Source organism: Hetaerina americana, unplaced genomic scaffold, assembly GCF_022747635.1.
Source record: "Hetaerina americana unplaced genomic scaffold, ioHetAmer1.1.p SCAF_8, whole genome shotgun sequence".
NCBI lineage: Eukaryota > Metazoa > Arthropoda > Insecta > Odonata > Calopterygidae > Hetaerina > Hetaerina americana.
The window spans coordinates 59,524,248-59,544,811 of record NW_027287427.1 but is presented as its reverse complement, the minus strand read 5'-3'; the positions used below and the strand labels follow the sequence as shown (position 1 = coordinate 59,544,811).

The 20,564-nt window shown below is 37.4% G+C and overlaps 1 protein-coding gene across 1 annotated transcript in view; it reads left to right on the top strand.

The window, feature by feature from the left end:
* The window catches only part of Pld (Phospholipase D), a 51,415-nt gene that overhangs the window by 4,381 nt on the left and 26,470 nt on the right, over positions 1 to 20,564 (top strand). The window contains exons 5-11 of the mRNA XM_071596685.1: positions 2,836 to 2,987; positions 3,831 to 4,028; positions 4,420 to 4,499; positions 8,471 to 8,706; positions 9,852 to 10,105; positions 10,908 to 11,189; positions 15,010 to 15,121. Coding sequence (XP_071452786.1) covers positions 2,836 to 2,987; positions 3,831 to 4,028; positions 4,420 to 4,499; positions 8,471 to 8,706; positions 9,852 to 10,105; positions 10,908 to 11,189; positions 15,010 to 15,121 — 1,314 coding nt within the window. The remainder of the gene's footprint in view (positions 1 to 2,835; positions 2,988 to 3,830; positions 4,029 to 4,419; positions 4,500 to 8,470; positions 8,707 to 9,851; positions 10,106 to 10,907; positions 11,190 to 15,009; positions 15,122 to 20,564) is intronic.

Below are 20,564 nucleotides of genomic sequence, written 5' to 3'. Positions count from 1 at the left end.
CCTTCATCGAACACTCATGCAAAAACATATCAATCAAACTCATATAAATCAATCACGTCATGATTCAGCGTACTATTAGTATACATATCATGCAGATACATATGGACTATTGTCTTTTACCTCTAATCAGTATGATGCCCTACATCAGACTACAGGCGAGTTCACTTGAATTTTTGTATCCACCTGACCAGTCAAGCATCCAGGGTGTATTCTACTTCTCATTACCCTCCTGTGCTGGCTGTCACTTTCCATCAACTGATTAGTTTCTTGTACTGTATCCTCATAGATTTTTCTATGCTCATGATGTATGTCATACATTATATTTATTGCAGTTGAAAATGCACTCATTTTTTTCAAATTTCATTGTTAGCCTTTTTACAAAATTTTTTTTCCAATGTAACCTCTAGAAATATCGTTCACGAAGTAGGAGGTCTTGTTCTTGTTTTATTTTTTCACATTCAATATTTACCCTCTTTTTGCAAATTTATTGTTTTCATTATGATAATTTTTCTTTGTTTTCTAGAAGTGGCTTCCCTGTTTCCAAAATTATTATGTATGTATTGTTTACTGAGAATTAAATGTGGACTTTAATCTTTGGATAAAAAGCTCTTTTGGTTATAAAATTGAAAGTTCAGCTATAATTCTTAAGATTTGTGAAAAATGTTCCTAATTGACCTCATTTTAAAGCTGAAAATTCCTAAAATTGAACTCGTTGGTGGCAGTTAGATGTCGCCCAATGGGATGAGCCCCTCTCATGGGATATAATGTAACTGGAAAAATTGAACAAAATATCTTAACTATGATCCAACTCAACTTGAATCACAAATTTGATGGTCAAAGGATCTTTGATGGGGTATTGACCTCTTTGGCTACTCTAAGCAAAAGCATGCATAACCTTTCATCATTATTTTTATGTTTCATCTGTTTCAACTATTATATGTTCGCTGCTAGCAATGTAACACTTTGGAGATTGAACATTTCACATAATAATAGAAGGCATTTAAAGTTTGTACTGAACATAAAATTTCAGGATAATAATTGCATAAATATTGCAGCAATGGATAAATGATTTATTTTGGATGTGTCCTGATGTAAATTGAGTTCTGATTGCTTCATTCCATTCGAGAATATCAGGTTGGTGCAGTGGCTAGAGCACTGACTTCCCTCCCCTAGGGTCATATCCCGGCGATGGCAGGATTTTTCACATCCCTACTTGAGTACTAAATAGAGAGTACTTCGAGTAAAATATACCTTCCATGTTGAAATTTGGATCCCTTGGTTAGGTAGTAGGCTAATGCCGTTAATGGGTTTCTCTTCATCATTCCTTCTCTTACTAATGCTAAATTCATTCAACAGCATTATATTTCAAAGAAATTTTAGAGAATGATCCTGAAAGAGAATTTTGACTGGGAAACAAACTGTATAAGTTAATTCTCATTGAACATGGTGGAGGTCATTACGTCAGTTATAATCAAATTTCCTGTGGAATTTTTCCTAAAAAAATATGGAGAAAAATTTCATTTTGTGAAATTTTTAATGGGCTTAACCACCCCAAGATTTTGTTAAGGGGAAGCAGTCATAATTTTCCTAGCTTTTCTTTCACTATCGTTGCAGTAATCAACACCTGGAGTTTGTTTTGATAGGTGCGTGGGTTGAACCCTAAGTTACACATGAAAAACATACATTCAGCAGAGTATTTCTATTCACTGTGTTACCAATTAATTTTATATGATGAGCCAGAAGAATATCCCCAGCTGCTAACCGGTATCTAAACCCCACTGCTTGGATTTTATATGAGGATCTCAAAAGACATCATCCAGGATTTCAACCTGGGACCCTCCAATCAGTAACTTGATGCTCTCTCATCTTGACTCGCACTCTGCCTTACCCTTTTTGGGTACTCAAATAGCATTGTCAGCAATGGGTTAATGAATTCATGAATATTTTCCTGCAATCTAAACAGACCAAACTTAGCCAAACTGTAATCATCTAATCTTACCCATCCAATTTATTTTCATTCTTTTGAGTCTTAATGGATTTTCTTCCTTATGACATCCAAGTAATCAAAATCAAGGAATTTAACCATAACTAAGCGTGTACATTGGCATATGAAAGTCACACTTTCCCTGTATTAGCATAATTTTCCCATGAAGTTTTGGTTACCAGAAAATTGTATTGCTTAAAGTATGTAAGGCCATTTTTAGCTTATTTTACTGTTTCTCCTTACATGAAGATCTTTAAGATATAGCGTACATCTTAGATGATTAGTAGCTCTGTCGTTATTATATCAAGCATGTTTTTTTTAAAGTGCATTATTTAGGTTTGGCAGAAGCATTTTTCACTATGATTCACTAGTGAACACTTCAAATAGGTGTTTTTACCCAAAAGCAAAGTATAGCACCTTAGAAGGCATTTGTTATAGTGGATCCAGATTTCATGCATTGAATTGCAACATTTTGAGAGACTCTTTAACTGAGTGATCAATTCTTATGTAATTTTGAACCAGGGATTTTGTGAGCAAGGATTTACATGATGTGTTCTTTTTTAGAGAGGGAAATATTAAAGTCTTGGTTCATGAATACCGACTGAAATAATGAACCTACTTTATTAATCCTTCTAAAAATCCCCCCAATCATAAAGGAAGAATGTGGTATCCCATCTCCTCCCTACCCTCACAGCCCTTACTTAATTCAAGGACAGCACTTGATGCCCCAGTCTTCCTCATGGGACCTTCTGGCCTGTTTCCCCCTTCCATTTTGGTGTATTGGTCCAAACTTGTGATGGCATTGGATATTGGATGTATGATACCCATGTCACTTTCTCTCTCACTCCCAGTTGTACTTCATGGAAGTAAGTAACCTGTCATTTGTGCATGGGTTAGGCACAAAGGGGAGGGAAGGGATGGTGCAGAAAAGAACAGGGAGCACACAGCCTGGCCGGGCCGGGTGTAACTTCTGTGGACTCCTGAACCAGGACATATGCGTCAGGTAAGTTACCTTCAAGGAAAAAGCTTCCCCTCTCTCCTTCCATCTCTAACTCCTCAGTATCATGAGGACCCAGTGTATTCGCACCTCTGTCATACTATGGCTAGCAACTTAATGCAATTTTCACTCTCTGTATAGGCAGTAGTACCAAAAAATCTACTTTGTTGATTACATGGACTCAAGGAAGTAGGTAATTTTGGGATGGTTTTCATTACTTGCGTGTGTTGAAGAATGGATAAAATGCATTGGACAGAGAGTAATAAAAACACTGACGTTTTAAATCTGATGTGGGAGGAGAGGGAACTAGGGGTAATCCAAAAAAAGGCTGAAAGTGTGAGTGGTGGAACTATTGAAAGGTGGGATTTTGATAATGCCCTCATAGAAGGGAGAATGTTGAAAGAGTGGAACAGAGGAAGGAAAAAAGGTCTGGTCTACATGCTGTCGAAAAAGCCAAGCTTTTTAGACAGCATGTAGACCAGAAGTTACAAAGAAATGAAGAAGAAAAGGAAGCAAGCAAAGGTAAGATAGACAAGTAGAAGTTCTCATGATACTTAGAAGTTAATAAGCGTTAAAGAAAATCCAAAACTTACCTTAAATTGATAGAATATGTAACTTGAATGAGTTTCTTTGAGAGAGACACTTTTCATAGGTTTATTGTCCAAATGGTATGAATATGGACATTCAAAGGGTTTACAGTTGAAAGGCAATAGGGTGGTAGTTCCTTTCTTCCCAGGTATAGCAGGATTTAAATACAATTACAGATGATTATAATGATAAAATAATGGTATTTAGTAGAAGTAGTGAGGTGATCGTTGTGGATAATTGATGTTTCCGTTTATGCTGTAGATGTCACCACTTCACAAATCATACTTGTGGGGGCTGGCGGCAGCGCTGGATGTTCGTTAAGGATACATGTGTAGGCTACATTCGACCCACGGATGGATCCATCAAGTGCGTCATGCTCCTTGATTCAGGATTTGAAGTCTCGACGGGTATATATGCGGCTGGGATGCCAACCGCCCTGCAAATTACGAATCTCTCCAGGTAAGGAATGCATATATTCTTGTCCAGTAATTGTCTGTAACACTTAAGGGATTTCAAAGCATTGCAAGCAACAGGATTTGAATGAAACCTGGAAATAAGAGGCTTGTTCTAATGTCATTTGCATCATCAATGGCTGAGTAAAAATCAGTTACTTGGTGTATTTACTGAACCTGTACAAATTATACTGCTTAAAATCAAGAATTTAAAATATTTTCAAAATTTATCACTACTGGAATCCTTTAAAGATTAATGTTACTTTTTAATTAAAATCTTTGTGTAAAATTATTTATGGTTGTTCATTTAAGTCTCTTCTTCTAGTCATATTTGTGATTTTCACATATTCACTCAACAAATACGTGCAGTTATCATTTTTTTGTTCATTTTCTCCCAGAAACCTGATAATAAGGGACTGGACCAAACGGAAAATTAAGGAGTGGGCATCATACTTGAAGGAAGTGGCTTGCAGTCCAAGTGAGTGCATTTTATTGCTTACTGTAGTTATACACCCAATGACTTTCCAAAATAGGCATTTTACATAGCTAGCAACATTTTTTATAATTTTGTTATTTCATGGCATTTCTACGGGTTATAATCTTTAGGTTATTTCATTCTCTAATTTCTTCAGCCAATGATATAACTGAAACTATACTTTTGTGTCAAAATACTACCTTGATCAAAAAGTTCCCGGAATAACCACCGTGTGGCGCTCCCATCGTTCCGATTTGAGTTCTGTTTTTTTTGTTAAATTGGTACATCTGTTGTTGATATTCCCTTTAAATCTTAGTGTCATAACTTGACATTTGCAAAAGTTACGGTCGGTTTTCGGTATGTCCATCAGTGCTTCCTGCGATTTTTCCATTACTTCCTCTCGGCTGCTAAAACGCGTTCCCCGTAATGGTTTTTTAACTCGATTGAACAGAAAGAAGTCACAGGGAGCCAAATCAGGTGAATTCGGTGGCTGTTGGATGGTATTTGTTGCATTTTTCGTCAAAAAATTACGAATAATGATAGCACTGTGCGACGGTGCGTTATCATGGTGCAAAATCCACGAGTTTTCTGCCCACATTTCTGGTCTCTTTCGGCGAATTGCTTCACGCAAACGTCTCATAACGCCCAAATAATACTCTTTGTTTACTGTCTGGCCTTCTGGCAAAAATTCATGATGCACTACACCGTTGTAATCCATGAAAACCGTCAGCATTGCCTTCTTTTTTGACTGAAAACGACGTGGTTTTTTTGGTCTCGGCTCATTTGGTGAACGCCATTCACTTGCCTGATGTCTGGATTGCGTGTCGTACTCATAAACCCACGTCTCGTCTCCAGTAATGATCCTTTTGATGAATGTGGGATCGGATTCAGCCTCGCAAATCATGTCTTTTGTGACGTCAACACGGTCTCTTTTTTGCATGAAATTGAGGTCTTTTGGAACCAACTTTGCTGCTACACGACGGAAACCCAAATCATTAACCACAATGTCTTGGGCGGATCCATAGGCAATGTTCAAGTCCTCCGCTATTTCTCTGATGGTTAATTTGCGGTTATTGACCAACATTTCTTTTACTTTATCAATTTTTTCACCGACTTTCGATGTCGATGGTCTGCCACTGCGTTCATCATCTTCGATTGACTCACGACCACTTCTGAACCGCTCGTGCCACTGGTAAACGACCGTTTTTTTTAGAGAATCGTTGCCGAAACACTTTTCCAACATTTCCAACGTCCGTGCGCCACTAAATCCGTTTTTTACGCAAAATTTAATACAAGTTCGTTGTTGCAAATTTAAATCCATTTCTGAAATTGTAAAAAATCGCCAACACACACAGAGATAGATGTACTCTTGGCTACGTAACTTTTGCAAATGTCAAGTTATGACACTAAGATTTAAAGGGAATATCAACAACAGATGTACCAATTTAACAAAAAAAAAACAGAACTCAAATCGGAACGATGGGAGCGCCACACGGTGGTTATTCCGGGAACCTTTTGATCAAGGTAGTATATTAACATTAATCGCCCTCTGAGGATTGATATCAATATCCAAAGATTGAACCCTGTAAAGTTTGTAGTTATGAAAACCATGCTAATTATCCTTCATATAAACTTTGAAATTGGTTATTACCTGCATTTTAATGAACATTCAGTATGAAATGCCTTTAAAATGTGATGAACTTGAGAATTACTTGGCTGCATTGGATTAAAGAAAGTTAGACATTTTTATAACATACTAATTTCAAGATCATATCAACTCAAATGAGATGTTCAAAGGCAGTTGCTTTTAATATCACACAAAGTATTTGCCATACTGTGTTCTTAAAAAGTATTTTTCAACTGGATAGCATTGTTCATTGTTCATTGTCCATCATTCTGATGCGATGAATAGAGTTCCTATTATACTTAAAAAGGCAGTGGACTGGTTTTCTGTCAACAATCTCCATATGAATCCCAATAAAACTCAGCATCTTATATGTACTCTAAAATGTGCTACACCAGATACTGTCCCTGTGAAACTGCTGGGATTTTATATAGACTCCAATTTAACATGGAGTACTCATATTCTATACATTAGGAAGAAACTTGCCCGAGCCTTATTTCTGCTCAGGAAATTGAAATTATATGTTAGTAAGGACTACTTAATTAATGCCTACTATGCATTCTTTCACTCACATATTACGTATGGCATTAGACTTTAGGGGCATGCATCTGATATTAAGCTAATCTTTGTGATGCAGAAAAAGGCAGTCCGTACCTTATCTAATTCATGTCCACTTGAACACTGTAGACCTCTCTTTTTAAATTTAAAAATTATGACTGTCTACAATTTATATATATTCTATTCATTAGTTCATGTAAAAGAAAATACGAGTATGTACTCCACTAGGACTGACGTTCACAGCCATAACACCAGAGCAAAGTCTAATATGGATTTTCCATACTGTAGGCTAGATAGGACTTACAAAGTTGAAGGTCTACCTATCAAATTGTTTAATATGCTTCCAAAATCTGTAAAGTCAGCCCGCAATGTAGTGTTCCGCAGGGTGCTGCGTGATTGTCTTACCTCCAATCCTTTATACTCAATACAGGAGTATTATGAGCTCGACTTTACTAGCCTAAAATTATAAGGTCTAGCGTGAGTAGAATACTATGTGTATGAATGCAAATATTTTCAAATAAGTATTTTATGTGATTGTATATTGTGCTGTATACTATATTATCTAGTAACAACTGTATGTTCCTAAATGACGACATCTACCATATGTGAATATGATTATAAGATGAATAAAGTATATTATTATTTTTTTTCTCAATATAAATGGGTAAGTGAAAAGGTTTAACAGATCAAGACAAACTGATGGCTATATTCTTATATGCTAACAAATTTCATATTTTTGGTACCGTAGCTGTAGCTTTATTTGTCTATAGGCTAGATTTGCTTGGAGTCATCAAAAGGGAGGCACAAAGAAGGTACAATATAGAAAATAGCGCTTTTCACATGTATACTAAGTGCAATAGAAAAATAAATTAAAATGCAAAACATAGATTTGAAAACAAAAGCAAAGTTATTGCATGTCATATTCCATGTATTCACGAATATTATAAGACAAGTTTTTTTGTGAAATATCTTTTACACACAGTTTGAATTTCCTTTCCTCCTGGCTCTGGATTTCAGATGGTAGTTTGTTAAAGAGTTTGAATCCTTGGTATCTGATTTTCTCTGGGCTTTTTGATGTTCCATCCAGCAAATGGTTAGGTTTGTAAGGGCGATCAGGTATAGTCCTAGTGCATCCACCTACTGTATCAAGGGTTAAAATTTGAATTCCTGGAGAGTATTTTTTATTACACCTTGTTTTACTTTTGACTGTAGTTATATATTAAACTTGGTTTAATTGTTTTAACTTCTGTTTGTTTTCATTTTTAATGACTTCAATGACAAAGATGATGATTTTAATGACTGAGGGAATTAAGGATTGAGTAAATTCATTAATTTCTACTGAAACAGAGTTTCTGTCAACGTTTGAACACATTTTAAATGTTCTGAAGTCAGAGATTAAAGCGTTATGCCAGTCTGACCTATGTAAAAACAATTACAATTTATCATTTATATATTATTATTATTAGGTAGTATACCGATTAAGGTAGGTTTTTGGATGGACATAATTACTAATTAAATAATTTGTGGCCCCTAGCAAAGCACAGCATCCTACTGTACATTAGGTCCCACTTCAGTTCTGAGTACTTTCTTCCTCCCTTCATCCCATCCAACATCCCTATCCTGTTCCTTCCCTTTCCTTGTTTGTCTAATATTCTCCCCTCTATTACAGTCTTCAACATCCCGCTGCCGGTCAAAACCCCCTTCATCCACTTTTCCTGCCTCCATAGGATTTCTCCCAACAAACCCCTCTCTTCGCCCACCATACCATATGTTTTTATATATTCCATTGCAGTTGGGAAGGAATTCGTTCAGAAGAATCGTTATGAGTCATATGCTCCAATTCGAAGTGGCTGCTTGGGTTCGTGGTATGTGGATGGATCTTCATATATGGAGGCAGTGGCTGATGCCTTGGATGCAGCTCGAGAGGAGATCTTCATAGCCGACTGGTGGCTCTCACCTGAGATCTTCATGAAGAGGCACACTAGAGACCGCCACTGGCAACTACACAACATCCTTAAGAGGAAAGCTGTGAGTTGACCCCTTTCCATCTCTTTGCCTCAGTCCCTTTTATGTTTCAAAGTTTACCTAGGGTTTCACAGCTACTTAACTGCAGACGTGGAGCCAAACTTGACCAAAAAGATTTATTCCTGGCAGTGAATTGTGTATTATTCATAAAAACCATGAATGATTATGATGAAATCTTAATCTTTATTTATTATTAGATGGTTATATACCACAGTAGATATTATTAAAAATATTAAAAACACAAAGCATAGTATGTACTTATTTACGAGGGTTATTTTATTAATTTGCATGTTTGGTCTTAAATATTAATGTATTTTTTTGAAAGTTTTAATTGATGGTTTTTTTAGTTTCCTGCAAGCCTACTTCACTTTTCTACACAATCGTCATTCAATTTTAAACACTTTTCATATTGCTGGATTAGCCTCTTTAATTCCCGAGCGTAGAAATTTGCCGCCTGGGAATCAAACCAGGTCACATTGATGGTCTTGAGTTCCGTATCCTCTTTAAACTGTTGTCTACCCAGCCACTGTTTGGAGTGCAAGAAGAGGAAATAGTCACTAGGTGCAAGATCAAGTCATTTGTCTTGTCAGTATGGTCCAAAAATGCTTGTTCACTCAACAATCTTTGCTCCTTGTGCTGGTTGGTACGTAAAACGTATGCCCATTACATCAAATTGTAAAATTTAAAATATATGCATCTATGTTTGACCTGAACATTGAATGAAAGACCATATTTTTCTTGTAATTGTTTATCACTTGCTGCCTAAAGATTAATATACATAATTAAAACTTGACGTACACGTGGTGCTTTTGTCATATTTTTGCTTACCACCAATTTTTTTACAAGCAGGTGTAGGCTAATTCATTTTTTTACAGACTATGCCAAAGAGTCAAACATACAGGCTCCAACATGTGAATTTGGTGAGCGTTTTAGTGAGGCAATTTGCAGAAGTCAGCTTAATTGGCAAAGCATCTCATTTTATAAATAATTTACTGAAAATGTTTGTGTTAAGAATAAATGATAACAAAAAAATGTGGGTTTTTCACTTCTGCTTAACATAAGAAGATGAGATGGTAAATAATATTAAAATTTCAATCAATTGCAGTCCTGTAAATGCACTTATCTTTTTTCAAATATCCCTCCCTCAGGAAGAAGGAGTGAAAATTTTTGTGATGCTGTATAAAGAGGTGGAACTTGCCTTGGGTATCAACAGTTACTATAGTAAGCAGCGGTTGGTGAGCCTCCATCCTGAGAACATTAAGGTACTGAGGCATCCAGACCATGCAAAAGTGGGAATCTTCCTGTGGGCTCACCATGAGAAGATCGTGGTTGTTGACCAGAGCATTGCATTTGTTGGAGGCATTGACCTTTGCTATGGCCGCTGGGATGATCCTAAACATAGGTAAAGGTCAATGAGGGAAGAGCAGTTTGAAATGAAAATTAACCAATGAGCCTCTATGCAAGTAGGTCATGTTACTGGAATCATTTATCAACTTTGGAAAATTTTGTGCATATATCTTTAAACAGTGGATAAATTTAAATTAATTTGGGAGGGGTTAAAATTACTGAGATATTACATTTTGGAGTTATTGAGTTGTTATTTAAGAGTAAAATAAGTCTTTGATTGTCTTGTCTGGTCATATCATGATGACAGATTGGATTTTGCTGTTCACTCTGAATTTATTTAAAATTTAAAGTTGACTTGTTGTTCTGTTTCTATTTTTAAAAATTGTTTCATTCCCTCAAGATCTGTATATCATTATTGTATGGCAGCTTATGAGCTCTTCTGGGTAACACACGTGAAGAAGTGTTTAAATTTGGCCATTGTAATTCATATGTACCCAGGATTGGATATAAAAAACACCCCTATTAGAGGTTTTATACATCCACCACTGGAAGGGAGGGCCATTTTCAAGACATACGAACATTATAATTTTATAACCTTTTGCATGCAGTGCTAGTTGAATATCACATTCAATTAGAAAATAATCATACTAATTTAAAGACCTCAACACTACTTTGCAGTGGATAATTATATGCCTGGGAGATAGGTATCAAAAATTAGTGTTGGGCCTGTAAGAAATATTTTGAATGCTATCAATGCCTTAAATATTCCTTAAGGGAGGGAGTAATATGGCTCCCCCTTGGGAATCATATCTGTAGGAACCCAAGGTGTATCCTGAACAGATGCGCTTTGTTTTCAGGCTGACTGACATTGGAGGCATTCAGCCGCTGCAGTCAGGCACTGTGTACCACCCACGGATGCCAAAAGTCACCTCCAGCCGTCAGTCATCATCATCATCTAAACCCCATGCAATGCTGAGGCTTGCTGAAGCGAGCAATGCAATTGGAGTGGGGGTGTTTGGGCCCAGTCTCGATTTACTGCCTGATTCCGCCAAGCCAATTGATGGGGCTGGGGACGTAATTGCAGATGAGACTGTAGAAGTTGCAGAGAGAGCTGGCCACATTGTTGACACACCTATGAGGTTGGAATAGTTCTCTTTTTCTTCAAGCCAGAAGCCTTTTTTCTATTTAGTAGACTCATTTGATAATTACTTCACAATGATACTATTTCAGGAGAGAACATGGTAAGTCTTTGTTTTGCTAAGACCACAATGCTATCTTGTTTTCTGCAACACTAACAAAACTATGAGTAAAAATTGAATACCGGTTATCTGAGACTGAAAGTCATAGTTTTTTTGGATGCTTACAATTTTCTCATCTCTGACTGGTTCTCATTACCTTATTATATTCTAAGCTTTTTAAATTTCTTCACACGAATGGTCTTACTTTTGATACCAGAACTGTGTTATTTAACCTCAGAGTTTGTTTCCTTGGTGTATTAGAAGATCAGACAACTATTACAGGTGAAGCTATTTTGCATACATTTTTTGGTGATACTTTTTTTGTGGAAAATGTATGTAGTGGTAAAGACTGAAAGAGAGTCACATTGGCAATGGAAGAATCTGTAAGGAGAAGGACAGGTGCACTGCGTAAAGTCATAAAGAATAAAATATTAAAGATTTAAATGTGGACCATACTGTGTGGATCTGAATCCTGGTCTTTGAAGCTCGAGGATGAGTATAGTTTGGAGGCCTTTGAGATATGGAGAAAATAAGTCGGGTTGCATTATAGACGAAAGGTTTTAATATTATGAGAAAAGAAAGTTGTTGGATGAAATATGTAAAAGATGATAATGAGTAAAGGAAATTGAGAATTATCTGGGTGTTGAAAGTTGTAATTGAAAGGAGAATTTAGTAAAGTGGGAAAGAGAAAAACCTTTTTTAGATGGTGTAAATGCAGGAAATAAGTATGAAGTACTAAAGAAGGAAATATTATAGGGAATACAAAAGGAAGTCTACACAACATCTATGACCTAATAGTTTTGAGGGACTAATCAGGACAACTTTTTACATTAAATACATTATCAATCCTGATTTTGTTTTCATTTCCTTACAAAAGTCCAGATTTCATCTGTAGGTATAGGAAAGGATAATTGATAATCAGTGTTAGACAAGTTGCAGGACAGAATTGTCTATTATCAACGCCTTTTTTAAACACACCCTGAATAGATGAATAGAAGCACCAAAGGAGATTGTGGTGGGCATGAAGGGAGCCGATTGAATCAGTACTAGTAATGTGGATTATAAAACATCAGTTATGAAATATTTTCCGTAATATGTTCCGTAATATTTTCACCAGTGTGCCGCCTAAAGAAGCTATAGACATTGCAGAAACCAAACTTATCCCGAATTCTGTGCCTTACCCAGTTATCTGTGAACTAATCCAACTGCTACAGACATGTGCTTCGCAAAATTATTTTAAATTTAATGGAAAATATTTCAAACAGCCCAATGGCCTAGCTATGGGTTGCCCTCTATCACCGATTCTGGCCGACATTTATATGAACCATTTCGAAAAGAACTTGTTCTCCTCGTGTAACGAACTAACAAATAATGTGTTGTGTTGGTATCGATATGTGGACGATGTGTTTTGTGTGTGGAGAGGCTCCAAAAGGCAAATTCAGCTATTTCTTACACATTTAAATTCTTTGAACGAAAACCTAAAATTCACCTGTGAAGTAGAAGAAAATAATTCACTGAATTTTCTTGATTTAAAAATTTCAAAATTAAACAACCGGCTTGATTTCTCTATCTTTCGGAAAAACTCATACACAGATCAAGTTATCCATTTCAAGTCTAGACATTGCTTCTCGCAAAAACTCTCCGCCTTCCATTCAATGATACACCGGTTGGTGAACGTCCCAATGTCGCAAAACAACGTCAAAAAAGAACTTACCACGATTAAATTGATTGCAAGAAACAACGGCTACGATGAGGAGCTAGTAGAGAAACTATACCGCAAAAAACTGAATAAAATGGCATTGAAAGATATTTACAGTACTGAACCGCCACAGGACCCCGCAGCCAAGTGGCGCAGAATCCTTTATTTAGACGATTTTTCACAAAAAGTATGTCAGAAACTTCCAAAATGTAGAATTAAGATAGCCCATTATAACAAATCAAGCCTCAGGGGCCTGCTCTCCCACACAAAGGACAGAATCCCATATAAGGAAAAGAGTGGAGTATATAAGCTAAAGTGCGATTGCGGGGCAATATACATCGGACAGACAGGGAGGAAATTCCAAGAACGAGTGAAGGAGCATCAAGCATGTGCAAGAAATAAAAAGATGAACTCTCAATTCGCAAAGCATTTGATTGATAATAACCATAAAAGTGATTTTGATTTCGAAATTTTACATGTTGAAAGCAAAGGCTATAGATTAGACGCCTTAGAACATTTAGAAATTTTAAATAGTGTTTGTTTAAATGAAAATATTGTTAACAAATTTCTGTTTCTGTATGCCTCCCACTCTCCCCTCCTTAAAGTCCCAATCCTCACGGTGGCCGATGACACCGCCCCCTCCCCTTCATCTAACCCTCTCTAATCCCCTGACTTACGAGAGCTCTACAATGTAGACTTCTCCCTCCCGCTCCACATTCCATCAACATCGCGGAGGGGACGCCAAACTGCCCTCCCCTCCGGCACGCAAACCAATCCTGACTTTACCCCTCCCAAACCTTCCTGATTATCTCCACCCCACCCCCGCCATGGCTGTATATATAAGAAGGGCTGCAAATGTAGAGAGCTCACCTGATGATGAAGTTTTACTTCGAAACCCGGGTCGTGTGAATAAATCGTTTTCGTGTGGAACTACAAAGTTAGTCCTTCCATTTATTTATAATGAATCGGTTCCATAAAGTTACGCCAGAAACCATTAATTGATTAAGAAAATGGAATACAAAATAAGCTTTCAAGAATTACAATTGTAAAAGTTGAATATTGATTGAAATAAACAAGGCTCAGTTATAAGAAATTATGTAGAACAGTATGAATATTTATTCAGTGTTGTGCAATAAAATGGGCATAGAAGCAGGGTCATTAGGAAAAGAGGAGAAATAAACATTCACTTGGAGGAGAAAACTGATGGCAGATATTCTAAGCAATTACTAATCAATAGTTGCCCATTACATAAAATTTGTAAATGAATACATAGGGTCAAAAACCTTTGGAGGAAAGTGAGCTTAAATCAGAATTATATTAATGAATTGAAGAAACTTCATTTGGACGGAGGGAGCATGTATTAAAGTTTAAATAAAGTAAAAGCCCAGTAAAGCTAGGTGAGAGAGGAGAAGTCTCTGGGAAAATTTCTGGGTGATGCAGAGGAAATAGATTGAGGAGATGTTGATGGCTAGTTAATTTTTTATTGAATTCCCAGTCTAGGTGGGTAATGTTTGTACTGTTAAATTCTTGCATTAGAAAGTTTATTTTTAGCAGCAGTGAAGCAGATTTGAAATATGAAAATCCAAAGAAGGAAATAATTTAAGGTTGGTCCTATGATGCTTACAATTTTCTCATCTCTGATCTGTACTCATTACCTTATTATATTTTATACTTTTAAAAATGTCTTCAAACAAATGGTTTCACTTTTGATTCCACAGCTGTGTTATTTAACCTCAGAGTTTGTTTCCTTGACGTAGTAGAAGATCAGACAACTTATTTATTTTTTGAAAATTAAAATCTCAATAGTTGCCCCAGAACACCATTGGATATTCCAGGCTTTTGCCATTTTTATGCATATAAATGAGAAATAAGGGAGGGGGTTGCTGTAGTTTTCAAAATGCTTCCTACAATGATCATGGCTGGTCAGCAGAATCTGTGGTTCTAAGTGCAATATGCATGCCTAAGTGACTTCTGCATTAGTACCGATCTCTCTAAGAAATATTTATTGTCTGCTTTACCCAGGCTGGTCTCCTCGGACAGTATGGACCCAATAGATGGCATGGAAGCTGGGCCCAGCCCAGAGAACATCAAGTGTGACACTCCTGAGATGCCAAGACGGAGCATAGTGACAGAGGTAAGCAATGATTAGATGCATAGCCATGACTTTTTTTAACAATATTTGAAATAATATTGCAGAAAAAGGTGAAATATGTTGTTAAAATGTTGGTCATAGTTTTTCTTAATTTCACGTAACATAACCTTAAAGGTATTGTCCCTTTCATAAATTAATATGTCACACCCAAGTACAATTTTTTTTTTTTTTTTAAGGTAATCTACCGGTTAAGGTAGGTTTTTTGATGGACACAACTACCAAACAAATATTTTGTGACTACTAACAAAACACAACCCTAAATTCTACTCTACACCAGGTCCCTCTTCATCTCTGAGTACTTTCTTCCTCCCCCTTCATCCCGTCCAACATCCCTATCCTGTTCCTTCCCTTTCCTCTTTTGCCCAACATTCTACCCTCTATCACAGTCTTCAACATCCCACTGCCGGTCAACACCCCCTTCATCCACTTTTCCTGCCTCCATAGGATTGCTCCCAACAAACCCCTCTCTTCGCCCACCATACCAAGTACTTCCTCATTTGTTTTCTTCTCTGTCCATTTCACCTTTTCCATTCTTCTCCACACCCACATTTCAAAAGCCTCCAGTCTACGTCTATCCTCCTGCTTCAATGACCACGTTTCCGCGCCGTACATAGCTACGCTCCATATCAAAGTTTTTACGAGTCTTTTCTTAACATCCTTACTCAAAGTCCCCGTCATCAACTCCCTCCTCCTCGTGAAAGCCTCTTTGCCTAGCGCAATTCTTCTCCTTACGTCCCTACTACTTTGACCGTGTTGGTCCAAAACACTACCGAGATACGTAAACTGTTCTACCTGCTCTAGTTTTTGCCCTCTTACTTTAATGTTAAGCTTGGCCTTTTTCTTTCTAGAAAATCGCATAACCTTTGTTTTATTAATATTGATTCTCATCCCATACCTGTCGCACTGAATTTCCAATTCACTAAGCAATGCTTGCAGCCCCTTGGCTGACTGACAAACTAAAGCTTGGTCATCAGCAAACCTAACTGATTTCACGAATCCCCCGCCCACTTTCATTCCTACCTCGAGTTCTTCCCATGCCTCTTTGATCATTTCCTCTGCATACAGGTTGAACAGCAACGGTGATAATGGGCAACCCTGCCTTACACCCCTTCCTAACACTGCCCATCCTGACTCCCCGTTTCCCACCCGCACCTGAGCAGTCTGAGACATGTACAGGTTGCGGATTAGCCTCCTTTCCCTCCAATCTATTCCTATTTTCTGCAATATACTCATTAGTTTTTCCCAATTCACTCTATCAAACGCTTTTTCGAAATCTACGAAACAGGCAAATACCTCCTGGTTGTGTTCTATATTCCTCTCGATTAATAATCTCATTACTGCAATGGCATCACGCGTACCTCTCCCCTTCCTAAACCCAAACTGATCATCCCCTAAGTAATCATTTGCCCTACTCTCTATCCGTTTGTTTATGATCCTGAGAACAACTTTAGCTGCGTGGGATATCAAACTAATTGTCCTATAGTCCTCACATGACGTGGCCTTTACCTTTTTCGCAATCGGAACTAAAACTGCTCTCACAAAGTCTTCCGGCCAGATTCCCTCCTCATAAATGCTACGGATCAGCCCATATAGCCTCTTCCTCCCACATTTTCCTAAGCATTTTAAAAGTTCCACGGGAATGTTATCTACCCCCACGGCCTTATTTAGTTTCATCTCCCTTAATGCCCTTTCTATCTCATTGTCTAGTATGCCTGGACCTAAGCTGTCTTCCTCTACGTCATTTTCTTTTTCAATGTCTAACTGTGTTGGTCTGAGTTCTTTACTATACAGTTCTTCTATATACTCCTTCCATCTCTCTTGGATCTTTCCTGCGTCAACTATTACCTTACCCGCTTTATCTCTAACTATTAGCATAGCTCTTCCTTTCTTACTTCCCGATAACGATTTAACTTTGCTGTACAGCGCACCGATTTCGCCCTTCCTCTGGAGACTTTCCATATCCTCGCACTGCGTCTTCCACCATGCATCTTTTGCCTTATTTGTTGCCCGCCTCAATTTATTGTTCAATTCTTTGTACTTCATTTTGCCTAATTCTGTATTTATATTCTTCCATTTTCGCCGCTCATCCATCTTTGTAATCATCTCATCCGTGATCCATGGTTTCCTAGTCCTTTTAGCGTTAACGGTTCCAATAGTGTCTTTTGCGGCTTTAGACAACCCTTTTTTGATCATTTCCCATTTTTCTTCGATAGTAATAAGCCCTTTACCATCCTCCATTATTTTCTCTACCGCCTGTTTGTATTCCTTCCTTTTCAACCCATTTAATGCTTCTACATTCCATTTTCTAACTCGCCGCCCCTGCCTTATCTTTTTGAAACGTACGCTACATTTCATAACAACTAAATTGTGGTCTGAGTCCGCATCCGCTCCCGGAAAGCTGTGGGAATTTATCACACTATTCCTAAACCTGTGTCTAACCAGGATATAATCTAGCTGATATCTTCCTGAGTCACCTGGCATTTTCCATGTATACCTGCGTCTTTTGTGGTGTCTAAACCAAGTGTTGGTGATGACTAACCCCTGTCTCCTGCAGAACTCAACTGCTTTCTCCCCGCGGTCATTCCTCGTGCCTAAACCGTAGTCGCCCACCTCATCACCATCTCTTCCTTCGCCTACCGTCGCATTCATGTCCCCCATCACTATCAAATGTATCCCTGCTGGAACACACGCGATCATGTCCTCTAACTGATCGTATATCTTATCGACCTCTTCTTCCTTATGGTTGCTCGGTGGCATGTATACCTGAATAATAACTAAGTTCGTCGGTTCTGCTTTTATCTCCACTAGTAGTATTCTATCCGTTACCTGCTCTATGTTGACTACGCTTCTTCCTACCTCTTCATTTAATACTATGGCAACCCCTCGTTGGCTCTCGTCCCCACCGCTGTATATTATTCTATACTTATCACTCCAGTAATCCCCGCTATATTTCCATCTCACCTCGCATAGACCTAAAATATCTATATTTCCCCTTTCCATCTCTCGCTTAACATTCTCTAATTTCCCTGTCCTCATCATTGTCCTAACATTCCACGTTCCTATTCTAACTAATTTTGTCTTCTTCTCCTGCGTCTTCTGTCCTGCTGCTGCTGGTTTTCCCTTGCAAGGGTTTCGTGGGATGACGACCGCGGAAGCCTTGCCTCCCCCGCTGCCGGGCACGACACACGGCCGATTGGGCCGAGCCCCGTGGTTGCCAGGACTCAAAATATCTCTATTGTCCATCATATTTTTCTAGGGAATGATAATTGAGGTGGTTTCCCGTTGCCTTCCTCAATAGTGTTTTTAACGTGACACCATCACTTACTGGCCGCCCCACTGGGGTCAGACGCCATTGCAGCCGCCTCACTGAGGAACAGACGCTGCGTGGACTACCTTTCGTCTGGCTCCTAACCTTCGACCTATCTGGCATGGGTGACCCTACCAGGAGCAATAATTATTACTCAACTATGATTAATATACATATATCAGGCAGCAATCCTGACTGAAATATTCCATTAATATATCAGCTTGTTTACAGCCCTTGTCCTAAAATATCATTGGACCTTTCATCTAAGGACTATATTTTACAGAAGGTGCTACTTTATTTATTCAAGTATAAGTAAATGATGTCCCACCATTTCTGAGGGATACTTTAAAAAATCAATGCTCGTGCAATGATCTGAAAAAACTCATCCTCAGGAGAAATAAATAGATATGTATTGGAAATCGATACCTATATGTTAAAACCAAGACACCTTGAGTTTATATGTAAGTAAATCTTTGCTACTTCCCTCATTAATATGTTGACTCAAAATTACGAGTTGATTTAATAGTTCCATGAAAGTAGATCAGCTTTATATATCAGGCACAACACACTTCAGGTTTATTTTATTATAGTGTTAACTATTGGGTGGCAAGTGTCAAAATGAAGTGAGACTTATACATTGGTGTTTGAATAATGTGTAGCATGCGTAGTCTTGCTATCATACTTTGCAGATAGATGGCATAGTGCCATTAAAGTTTATTTTTTTGTTCAATTTGAAAATAATTACAATTCCATATGCTCATATGTTTTCATAATCATGATTTATCTGAGAATTGGTGTGCTTCAACTGCATACTCTGTATTTACTCATTGTTATTTTCGAGTTATATCCATAAAGTTAGTTACTCTAGTAACTCTGCTATCCATTCGTGCTTAACTCTGTGTGTCAAATGTATTATTATTTGTGTCTTGTATTACATTCAGAGCTTTTCCATGTAGTTCCCATGTTTACCCAGTTTAATTTTTATAAATGTATTATTGAGTTCAAGAGCATATTGTACCTTTTAATATTTATTCTCTTACTTAAGCCCTGAGCATGGTGGCAGGGTTAACCTTTGAAACATCAACTGTGGTAAACCAGACCTGGTGGAATAAGGATATTTATTTGTTCAGAGATTGGTATCAAGTCCATTATAGGACTCATCATTCGCAGTTATACAAAAACAAATGAGTTTTTTTAATATGCATATCTCAAATGGGTTTAGGAATTTATGGCACATGGGCTGTCATACTTTGTCATTCACAAATTTTGAGATGCTGTAATAAATTTTCTTGGCTAGAAAAACTCTGCACTATTTTTAAATTTAGCAGAATTAATTTCCTTGGATGTCTTGGGCAGTTCATGTCTATAACTCAACCCATTGACTTGTGTCCCAGGCATGCTGCTGGAGGAAATCTAATAAGACCTCAATAACTGAAATAATATGATACATTTTTATTAAAAAATTACTAAATTTGCTATGTTGTGATGCCAGGAGCAGCCTTTTTATATTGCCGTAAAATTTATTTGATTAAAAAATAACAGAGAATAGTAAATATTTCTGTAAAAATGTGTAGCCCAACCAGCTAAACTATTAGCGTCACTAATTGTGTGTAAAATGTCCCTGGTCCCTCTACTAGTCTTGATTCTGTTTTAAATTATCTTTTTCTATGGTTATTTGATTACCCTAGGGTAAAGATGACATGGTGTCCATTTCCATAGTGTGTTTTCATTACTCAATCTAATTTTAACACTGTTATATTGGATAGATGGATGCAAAAATGCTATTTACACCTGATTATGGCAATGTTTTGTTAAAAGGTGGTTGTGTAATCAAAATATGTTGGAGGAAATGGACACAAAATCATTCTTATAATATGGTTGAGTTTTTTATTTTCTCTCTTGCTCATATGTCTGAAGTTACTTAAAATAAATGTGAAAAGTAATACTTTTTACTAAAAAAAACATTTTTAATCTTTTCCTCAAAAATGGCTTGGCATCATTTGCACATGTGAAATAATTTTGGGTGGTGTCGAAATTGATTATTAGTACTCAAGTTATCTCTTATACGCTCATCTTGTAAGACTAGTCTCTCATTCAATTGGTCACCAAAGTCCTAGC